The 11,876-nt window shown below is 28.3% G+C and overlaps 2 protein-coding genes across 2 annotated transcripts in view; one reads left to right on the top strand and one right to left on the bottom strand.

Annotated features, from left to right (window-relative positions):
* The window catches only part of LOC100568587, a 5,440-nt gene extending 4,371 nt beyond the window's left edge, over positions 1–1,069 (bottom strand). Inside the window, exon 1 of the mRNA XM_003243833.4 lies at positions 674–1,069. The gene's annotated coding sequence lies outside the window, so the exon portion shown is untranslated. The remainder of the gene's footprint in view (positions 1–673) is intronic.
* Positions 1–10,737, top strand: part of LOC100162755 (N-alpha-acetyltransferase 16, NatA auxiliary subunit) — a 30,507-nt gene extending 19,770 nt beyond the window's left edge. The window contains exons 13-17 of the mRNA XM_001949172.3: positions 8,889–9,088; positions 9,153–9,261; positions 9,330–9,572; positions 9,679–9,776; positions 9,834–10,737. Of these exons, the coding sequence (XP_001949207.2) occupies positions 8,889–9,088; positions 9,153–9,261; positions 9,330–9,572; positions 9,679–9,776; positions 9,834–10,037 (854 nt within the window). The 3' untranslated portion in view covers positions 10,038–10,737. The remainder of the gene's footprint in view (positions 1–8,888; positions 9,089–9,152; positions 9,262–9,329; positions 9,573–9,678; positions 9,777–9,833) is intronic.
* Positions 10,738–11,876: the final 1,139 nt, after the last annotated feature.

Raw genomic sequence — 11,876 nt, 5'->3', positions numbered from 1 at the left:
ATCGCTTCATTAGATAAACTGGTATATTTGGAAAAAAACACGTCTAAAATACTATGCGCGCGTGTGTTAGACAAAAATCGAAAACCACGGTATTGATTCCCCTTAACCTGGTGTAGGTATAGATTATAATATATTTTATTTATAAGCTGACTATCTATAAATTAATATGTAGGTAATCAACTTATTATTCGGATACGGATTAGGTAAACTTATTAAAAATATATATTTAGACAATACTTTTTCGATTTAGGTAAATTAGCGATAGGTAAATTGATTTATCTATCAATACTCAATAGTCGAACAATTACTTTTTTATTTATTATTAAAATTATATATTTTCAGATCATACTGATAAAATAATAATATAATATTATGCTTATGCCTATTTGTGACATATAGTCGTAACTTGTAATTGGTAATTAAAAAATACATTTTCATATTTTATAACGAAACAAAAAAAAACTATTTCATAAATAAGTACTAAAATTAGATTTGAATTTTACGAGTTTAATACAAATAAATTATTAAAACATCTTAGGCAGTGTTAAAAGAAGTAATCAAATAAAAAATAATTTCATATGTAAAATTGTATTCAAATTTTCAAGTTATCTTTGTATTACATTAACTATTTTTAGATTACATTAATTAAAACTAAAATTTTAACTGTACATACCTTTTAATTGTATAGATGTATATTCCAAATAAGCAGTAATTGAAGTGCCCATTACACAAAAATTATAAACTTAATCTTTGAATGTAAAACAAACTGATTTTTAAAAACATTCGTCATGCTACATTTACGTGGTGTAGCACGACTTCACGGCATAAACTGAACACATGGAGTGCACGCAGAATACTAATACCATAACTCATTCATGTAGTTTTGCTTTGTCGGTAGGAGAAGTACCCTCTGGCTGAGGGAAAGTTAAGCGTTTGATTTAGGAAATTATAATCCTTGTTGTTAATCTTTTTGGATAATTATTGTTTTACATTTCTGTATTTGTATAAAAGTATTAAAATGGTACAAAAAATACTGCATTATTAACGAACATTTAACACGACTTAAGTATATAAATATGGATACATTTTAAAATTATAATGTATATATTTTATGATATAATGTACAATATGATATACATCTCAGAAAATCTTCTTACTCGTTTTTCTTTTTTTCTATTAATTTACAAACGAACATCAGATATTTGTATCTTTAAAAAATATTCGTAATTTTAAAAATTTAAGGTGTATTATAATTGTATATCTTAATCCTAAGAAATTGGTGTCGTGATTTACTAAATGAATAATCCAAATAATTAAAAAAAAAAAAAAAAAAATATATATAAATAATATTATTATATTATAATATTATTAAATACAATTAGGTAGTGCCTTCACTGGTTGGCTTCTTCCCTCACGATTTCATGTACAAAATATTATATCACATATTCTTATTGTGCCTAATGGGTACAGATTGTATATATCTTGTTAAAATTATAAAAAAAAAAAAAAAAATATCTTAATCCTATGCTGTTATGCATAACGATAGTTCTAATAGAGTTGATAAATAATGCAATTTGCATCCCTATAATAAAATATACAAGATTAACCTTATTTTGAATTTGAATAAAGAGTAACTACCTTAATCCACAATTTATTTGATTCGTAACATGATCCCCCTACACGTTTCCATATATTCGGCGATTAAGTATAAATTGGTTTATATTTTTATTTTTAACCGATAACTCTTGATTGGTTTGTTGTGTTTAATTTTAATTTTTGTTTCATCGAGTAAAAGTTAGAACTATAACTACCTAATCAGAAATATTAAAAAAAAATTAGATATAATTTAGAACTACTATTAAATAGATTTTATTTTATTATATCTATATACTTTATTCAAAATAGTAAATTAAGTTAAACTCGTCTCGTTTCGTAAGCGCAAGAGAGAATTGTATTATTATTTGATAAATTATTGCATTCAGATTTCGGATTTGATGACTTCTAGCGAATCTTTCCTTACACAAATATAGTCAAAATGTTTAACTCAATTACTGTGCTTACCTTTGTTTGCAGTTTTTAAATTACATTTTTCAGTAGTGATAATTTATATTATATTACTTAATGATATTAATTTTAGAAAAAGCATAAGTTGAAAATGTATGTTTTTACATCTACCCCTTGACTTATTGTGTCTTTATCAAATATCTGTAGATACCTATCCTAATCTTATTAAGTGCATTAACATGTTACATTAGAATTTATTTTTTTTAACATTACAACAGACACATAACTGGCAAAAAAAACCGCAAAACAGGTGTGGTGAAAGTTTTACAAGAGGGCGCGGTAACTTTAAACTAGAGCAACTACCAGAATCGTGCAATGGGCCTCGAGCCATACACGCGACCAGCCTCCTTCTTTTTATTTTTATCAGGATCTATATCACCTTACAATGGTCAACTTGATTTTCTATGTGTAATTGGCAATTTTCATAGTATATTGTAATAAATCGTCACGGACTACCATTATTTATACTATACTCTAGGTACGTATATAGTTTGGACTCATTGGAATTACTTTTTAAACCAACTTAGGACTAGGGGCGTATTTATAAAAATAAATAAGGGGGCGGGGCACAAAATAAAATTGTAATCTTTTGTCCTGCTCTTTTTGGGCGCATTACACTTTTATCTAATTTTCATATAATTAAAACATTATACAATACACTTAGTAGTTAATTATAATTAAAGTCTTAAATATTCAACTCGTATTAACGTGCTATAATACTGACAAATGTCTGCAGTTTATCAAAATATTTGCTAATGATAAGTAACTTTGCTATCAACAACAGTGACAGTAAATTTAATCTTCACCGTTTTTGTCCCAAAAGTCACAAAACAATTTCAACCATTATGATATGTATTATGAATATTATACTAAATAAAATGCATAAATATGATCAATGGGGAGATGACGACCCTCTACCGATCCGCTCAACAATATCGCTATCCTTGCGAACATATTTTAGATAGGTAATGTAATTTCCTTTATTTTTCCCAAGCATTTATTCAAATACTGAATAAGTATAAAATAATACTTAAAGTGATTATTATCAGGGAGAAAAAGTATTTCTTGACGAAAATATATTAATACTTAATTTTATTTATGTTTTTAAATAATTCATGTTTACTGTCAGCTTGAATAATATTATGCATTCATTTAAATTAATATTATTTATAACGATTTATTTTTTATTTTTATTTAGATATTTTTGTTATTATGCCATGATAATTATCAGCTGCGACTTCTGGCTATTGACATTCATTAACAATAACGTAAAGTATTTTTACGTGAAACTAATACAATTTCATCATGCAGGTAGTGCTATGTTTATGGCTATGTTCAATGTTGTGTCATTTGGTACTAGGTATTAGCTTACAGTAGGGAATCTGACAATACATCTGATTACATCATTTATATAAGTAGATAATATTATACTACTTTACTCATAAGTTATAATATACACAGAATGTTCGTGCTGAAGTTCATGATATTGCCCAGAATTTAGATACAATTCTAACCACTTTCGAATTTAATAAGATAACACACCCACAACCCACTTGTGTGACCCACCCAAACCAGTAGTATACCCCCATCAGAAAATAAACAATTTATACCCCAATGTATAAATTGTTTATTTTCTTACTTTCTAGTATTTTCTCCAAAACTATTGTTTCTCAAATTAAATATAAAAAAATAAAACATACATTTTATCTTAGCATTAATAATATCATGATTACGTTTGATTTGCTGTCTATTTCTGAATGCCATAAGCAGCTTGTCATTTTAAACAAACATTGTTCCAAAACTACATTGACCTATGCTCTATTATCAAATGTAACTATGTAAGTATGATATTATTAACCGTTACACGTCTTTGAATTTTGTTCAGTAGTTAACTAAACGTAATATCAAAGTATTTAAAAAAAATCTATTTGGGCAATATTTAAATCTTGCTTTGCTATTAATATATTGTACATTTATTACGGTATTTCACATGATATAATAATTAATTTTAAAAATTGTATAAGTAATAGCTATCAATATTATCGATGTTACTCTCATACAGCAGATACTGTGAATAAAATAGTGAGTTGCTTCCTATAAAAATATACCAGCAATAAATATTTTCAACTTTACTTTTTACTGTTGGTAGATTTCCTATGTTATTATCTAAATTGTGTGGAAATACGTTAATAGATTTCGTAAAAAAATCTATGACACATAGTATTAACTCGGATTAGATTAAAAATCATTTTATACATCAATACATGAATAATATATTTGATTATCTATTATTTTAACTGTTTTTTTTTTTAAATTGGTTTGATCGTGAACGATGGATCTTCTATATTTTTATATGCAATTATGCGTGTAATTATGTATTCATATTATCGGCTATCTTGAATCAGATTTAATTTTAGATTTTGAAAAAATTCATCGATTTTCCACTTAGGGAGTGGTTTTTGGTACCTATCAAATTGGATCTATTTGGTACTTTTGAGAGATAAATATTAATAATTCCCAATACGTTTCTTAATGATTGAGAAAACCAAAAAAAAATGCTTTTGTTGTAATTTAAAAATGTACTACATTAGATACATGTAATTTTCACCAAATGTTTGTATCGTCATTTCGTGTACATTACAACTTTTTCAAAATATTCTGACCGAGCTATACGTATATAAGTATGATAAACTTGATTTTTTGTATTTTCCTTTAATTTATTGTTGATAAGACATTTTTTTGCTCGCTAAAAAGCTTGAAAATGTAATACCTACGAAGTTCCTCAAAAGTAGTGCATACTGGAATCAAAAAAATTACTAATGATAATAATATAATATAATATAAAATATCATAGGCTAACTATATGATAAAATATACTTGGTAATATTGGCAGACGGAGGCGCAGCTGTCTTCGCTCATAAATACCTTTTTTGTGTTCAATAAATAACAACCGAAGGTATCCAATATTCACGTTCATTAATACATATTATTATATTTATATCATAATTCATAAAACAAGACGTCTATTTCACTCAAACAAAATGTGTGTGAATCATACATATTCATATCATTATATTTATTTAAAAGTTCCTCGTTTTGTTTTAAACTATTACAGCAGGCGTCAGTTTCACTTAGAATATTCCCATCGTATATTGACCGCGAAATCTTGAGAAATCCCCTATTGTAATTACAGGCAACGGCAACCCAAGTTAATGATCCTCCTGCGCAACATTTTCTAATTTGAATAAAACGATTTTAACTTTCTGTGCGGTCCACCGTCGCGCTGCATTAATTGTATACCATACGTCCATACTACCATATTATCTATATGTATTCAGTATTCATTGTTTAATAATAATAATACAAATAAATAAATACTATTTTGACGTTGACGTGCAGTTTGTCGATAGTATGGAAGTATGATAATAATAATAATAATATTATAAATACATTAACGCCGCCGCAGATAAAAGAACAAAATCTCTCGGTCACGAGAAAAGCATTAACTTACAGTCAAGGGGCCGCTACCTTCGTTTATTTATTATTATGACTATTGGACCGGTCTTTTTTTTTATTTCATTTTATTATTGTTACTATTATAAATTATTGTACTTATATTTTGTTCGCGCGCATCTCGCATTCTCGCACACATGTCTGACGTCGCATCGTCCGGCCACCGGCTGATCTCGGCGGCGCGCTATCGGTTTCGCGTCGTGATTCATCTATTTTAAATCTGTCTGCGCGTCGTCACGACCCCGCGTGAGAGAGAGAGAGTGAGAGAGATAATCCATTAACGCGCGCGCCGGACCACCGTATATGTCGAGTATAATATAATATATACCTACGATGAGGTAAAACTAATGTACGATCATTATTATAGAGCTCCGGAGACGACGCGTCCTCCGCACTTGCCGCTTTTTGTCAGTCGTTACAGTTCTGTTTGGGAAACGGTTAAGACTGACCGTTTAAGCAATAATAATAATAATTGTAATATGCGTATTTTAGCGGCTCGTGGCCAAGACCCAGTTCTCATACCTACGGTCGTTTTTTTATTCTATCATTTCTCTCGTCTCTTTATTTATTTTTTTTTTTTAATGACAACACATTTCAGATCCGTTATAAACTATAATATTATAAACCCGTCGTCGTTGGCGACTGCAGTGGAACAATGACCGCTCCACTAGATAATAATAATAATAATAATAATAATAATACACGGTTTGCAAATCAAAACAATGGACTATGTATATTATACAGGAGAACTGCGCGTGTCGCCGCGTAAATTTTTTTATTCCGTCTGTGTTCGCGGGAAACCAGTTACATATTATATCAGGTATGTATATCTATCATCGCTCTCGGTTTCGTTCTGCAGTCTTTTCCCTGCGTTTTGTAGGTAAGGCATAATTTTCCTTTTTTTGTACCAATAACCTGATGACTGATGAGGTCAGTTGGCTTTTCAAGTTTACCTAACAACCTATCATCGTCGGTTTTTAATTTTAACGCCTACAACTATGATAATATAATTTAGTGCCTACGCTCGCATTCGACCAAACATCTATGGTCGCCTCTCGCCTATTCGTATAATGTTATATTATAATTTATAATATTATCGAGGTTAAACGTACTTGACTCCGAGACATTAATTAATTAAGACGGAATTTTCGTTCGCACGACATTGACTTATTGAAACAATTAACTATTTAATATTTTAATTAGTGTACAAATGTAAATAAAGTATAAACCACAATTAATATTGTTGTTGTGAGTAACAAAATATGCATGTATTCCGATTTCTCCTGTGAAAAAAATAACTATAGGTACTTCATAAATATAAATCCGTTGAATATCCGCACGAAACGCGCGGTACGTGGATCATAATATCTTAAAATTTAATCAACGATCAGCTCTTGTGGTTGAAGTGTTAAACATTATAATTCATAAATATATAAGTGAGCAACTATTTTTACCGTGCTGTATGTGTCTAATAAAGTACAATACAATTCAAATGGGTAATACAATATAATAATAGTTAATCGACTATTCTAAGTTCTACCTCAAATGGGTTCGGACAGACGATTTTCAAAGGCTGATAAATTTTTATACATTTGCTGACAACTAAAAACGTCTGTAACGGACAATGGCAATTTGTGTTTAAAACCCTGGACTGTCTTTATTTATTTCAAATATATTATAGGTGGCAGGGGCTGTTCGAATGTAGTATACTTGTAGGTACTGTTTATAGTAATCTTGTAAAGACAAAGTATTTAAATATTCAGAACCTTTGGAGCACTGTATTTCCTACTGAGAGTTATAAAAATAGCTATTTCAACTAATTCCATCCTGTTAATGGTTTTTAAATCTGTTTGTCTAAATACATGTTCATAACCAATAAGTTTATATTATAATAAATATTTATTCAACAAAATACGTTATCTATTATTTAAATATTTATCTATTATTTAAATTTGTATTGACTATTTTCTGATATTTATATTTGATTCGATGCCTATTATAAATAGTACCTAGGCAGTAATATTGAACAATTTTAAACATATTTCTTAATCAATACAATAATGTACTGACCACTATGTTAAATTGTTGTTGAGATCTTGAATAAGTTATTAATAATACATTTAGTTTTCCTATGTATATTATAATACAAATTGACATAGGTAAAATTTGACGTACTGATTCGTCTTGATTATTAAAGACATTTCAATCATTATTTATATAACAAAACTATTTACTAAATGTACCAACTTGATACATATAATTTGAGCACAGATATAAATTACTATTACTGTCCTTGGCCTCGAACGTAACTTCTAAATTAAAAATAGCTAGCTAATTTCGCGTGTTTGATTCGAACAGTTACGTGTTAAACGAAATATTGTCTTATGAAGGTACATACATACATTTTAGGTTCTTAAAGAATCGACTGTCGACCTAATCATACATAAAGACAAAAAAAAATAGATCACATTTTCCAATCTACACTTCCATTAACTTTGGACCGGGTTATGCAACCATAATAATGATATTTCTGCCTGCTCATGTAACATTGCAAGGTCTCTCTTGTGGTTCAATTTCAACATTCTCGGACCAGTTGTTTTCCTGTTTCAATATTGACTTATCAATCAATCTAGGTAATAGTATAGGGTGCAAGATATTTGTATAGGAACCGTTGTATTCAAAATAAAATACATTAGTATATTATATTTATTTATATAGACAATTACATACATTGCGGTTTACAATAACTTTCCTTATTATTTGAAAAAATATTTTATTCTGCAAATGGTATGATATGCAAATACCATATTATATTATACTATATATATACACAGTTGTGTATGTAGTATGTTCCTATTTATTTATTTTATGTTTTCTACTTGGATGAGTACTTAAAAGTTAAAATGGATAACAATAGATATAACTTTTATAATGTGTAAGACTAATAGACTATATTATCATAGATGTCATATCAGTGATGTTACATCATTTTTATATTTTGACAATAGTAACACTTTTGATTAGATGTTTGACTGTCTATTGTTTTGGTTCACCTATTGCATTCCAATGACGACCTTAGACGTACTTATTTGTTATATTGTACAGCATACAGGTGTGGCTGGAGGAAAATTAGTTTAAAATTGTTCAGGCCAAGGAACCTCCCTAAAGTAATTCTGGTTTATTATAATATCTTTAAATAATTATATGGTACGTCGTGTAATATAATTAAAATATGTCTCATTAATGAGTTATTTAACTTTTTGAGACCGTTCTTTCTATATTTACAACATTTATGAAGTATAATGTTTTAGAAAACTTGGCTCCAGGACAGTTGAAAAAAATGTTGAATAAGCAAAGAAAAGCACAACGAAAAGCCCAAGAAGAAAAAGCTCAAGCGTTAGCAGCTCAGGAAAAACGAGATATGCATAAAAACCGACAACAGGTAACTAATACCAGCGATGAAGCTGACGCATTGCCATTGGATGAACTACTTCCAGAAAAGTTGGAAAGAGTAAGTGTTGCTGATCTATTTCATTTTTTAAAATAAATTAAAATAAAATATTATACTGATGTAGGTGGAAGATCCTTTGGAACAATCAATCAAATTCTTGAAACCACTTCAAGAACTCGCATCAGATAATATTGAAACTCATTTAATGGCATTTGAAATTTATTACAGAAAAGGTATTTTACTGCACATTTTAATTATATTTTAAATTCAGTTTAATACTTATTGGAAATGTAATTTGTAGATAAGCTTTTGTTGATGTTGCAAAGTATCAAAAGAAGTCATCGTATTTGTCCAGATCATCCAATGTTTCACAGTTGCCTAATTAGATTTATGGAAAAACTATTGAAACTAGACAATATTCAAGAAGAAATGCAATTGGTGCTTAATAAACAACTGGAACCAATATTGGGTGGAATGTCGGCTGCTGAAATCAATTCGCAGTTTCTTAATAAACACCAAAAATCATTACCAGCTTTAGTTCAGGGTGAATAATTAAACAAAACATTTTGTACTATCAGCTTAAGCAATTAAAATATTTAATTATTAAAACTTAGGTATTAAAATACTAGTAACTATTAATTAAACTTTAGGTTTGAAAATGAAGTATAAACTTGATAATAGTTCGCAACAAGAAGTTCTTGACCAAATTACTAAGCTTGACGATTCCCTGGAGGATGTCAATATTCAAGTAAGATTCAATAATTATATCTGTTTTAATTTTTTTTTAACTAATAAATTGTTTCAGACTTGTACTGATATTTTAAATTCATTAATCAATGGTGAATTTGGAGAAGTTGGTGATGCTGCCGAAGAATATCGTAAAACGTGTTATAAACGTTTCCCATTGGCTACTGCTTTCCATACAGATCAAGATCGTTCCCCAATGGCATTCTGGTCCAATTCCTACAAAACGTTGAATGAAACACATGATAATTGTGTCAGTAACTAATTGTAGTCTGGACCGTTAGATCAAAAATGTATTTTTTAATTTTGTTGAAAAGTTTTTCTCTTATTTATAATAATAAGTCTTTATTATAACTTTTTAATACAGGCTTATTATTTTTCTGTAGGAAAAACAACATTTGTTTTTGCCTTGAGTATCCTGTAAATAGTTAACAATATATTATAATTTCTTTTCTCAAATCTAACACTTCACTAATCGACTTACAGATTACAGTTTTGACTGAATATTTATAATTTATGTTTATAGTTTAAATTGCTTAATGAAAAAAACACTATTTATTAACTCCAAACAACCCAAAATGTTTTCTGTGATACACCCCAAAATGTATGCTATTATTGATTATTTAACTACTTTACAGGTTTGTAAAATATGAACTTTTATAAGAAAAAAAAATGTGGCTCATTTACTAACCAAAGGTTGATCTCCAATCATTTAAATTTAAAGAAAAATATTTGTTGCTAACAGTAAGTATATTATTTTTTACTGTTAAATTGACATTAAATAAATACTTAACAACTATATGGAGTATAAGTAGTAATTGATATTCTTTTTATAAAGTTAAAAAAAATGTTACGTCGGAATAACATATGGTGGTAATTGAGCTTATTTTTTATTTTTTTAATGAAAAATGTCAAACTTACGTTTCTTTTTCAATAATAATAAAAACAAAAACAAAACAAAAAAAGCATTTTTATTAATTATTTTTTTGTGGTATTTTAGTGTGTTTTTTCATTCAACAAAAAATATTTAACCATAAAAATCATTCTATGCGTCATACGTGTGTGAATGAACTGATATTAACTTTTCTGACTGAAATATAATAATAACTATGTTCTACGGGTACCTAAATAGCATTGGCTGAACTGCCCAATTGGTCAAATATATTATATCATATGTAATATTATAGTAAATTTTTAATTAATGTTACGCGCCAGTACACAACCAGTGCAATGGTTCTTAGTATAATAATTTCCAACATGGAATGCGATTGTACATAATGATTCACAAGTATAATACATATTATAATTTATTAATATCATCAATAATAATAATTTATGTCTTGTGTCCATAACAAGTAAACGAAACGAACCTAATGTATTTATGATTTTTGGATTTTTGGTGGGAGAGAAGAAATTAAAACATAAAATTACAACTTACAATAACAACGTATATCGTATATCGTATAATATACGACATATTATGTCCTATATACGCCACGAGTACATGACCACCATCAAGGACACAAAAAAAATGTAATTATATATATATATATATATATTATTTAATATAATAGTATCCCGTTTGGTGGTTTATTCTATTCTGGTTTAATTTTCAAATTGACCGTGTCACGCAATTTAGTGGGCTTAACGTTTTACCATAATAATATATCTATAAAATTAATTGTACTTATTATGTCCCTTCTACGGACTGCGTGTCTGCGTGTTCATATCGCTCGAATTTCAAACGTTTAATGGTAATTCAAGATAAAAAATGAAAGTCGGCCAATTCGTTATGATTGACCAACGTGTAATTTATTGAAATAAATTTATTTGATTGCTCCTTTGTAGCTAAAATAAACACGTTAATCGTATGGTCAATTAAATTGTACATACAGGTATAATAGTGGTATACCTAAACTAAACTGTAATAGTAAAACGATTAAGATACCTGTGTGTATATACTGTATAATGTATTAATGTATATTTTACCTGAAGCAAAATTTTATTGTCACGATGTATGATTTAGTATTATGTCAAGTGTCAATTGTACTAGTGTTGGTAAGGAAATGAGAGGTGTTTTAAGCAGGGACGTAATTTAGGGTGA

The sequence above is a fragment of the Acyrthosiphon pisum genome, chromosome A3 (genome assembly GCF_005508785.2).
Source record: "Acyrthosiphon pisum isolate AL4f chromosome A3, pea_aphid_22Mar2018_4r6ur, whole genome shotgun sequence".
In the NCBI taxonomy this organism is placed as follows: Eukaryota; Metazoa; Arthropoda; class Insecta; order Hemiptera; family Aphididae; genus Acyrthosiphon; species Acyrthosiphon pisum.
This window is presented reverse-complemented; position numbering and strand designations above follow the sequence as displayed.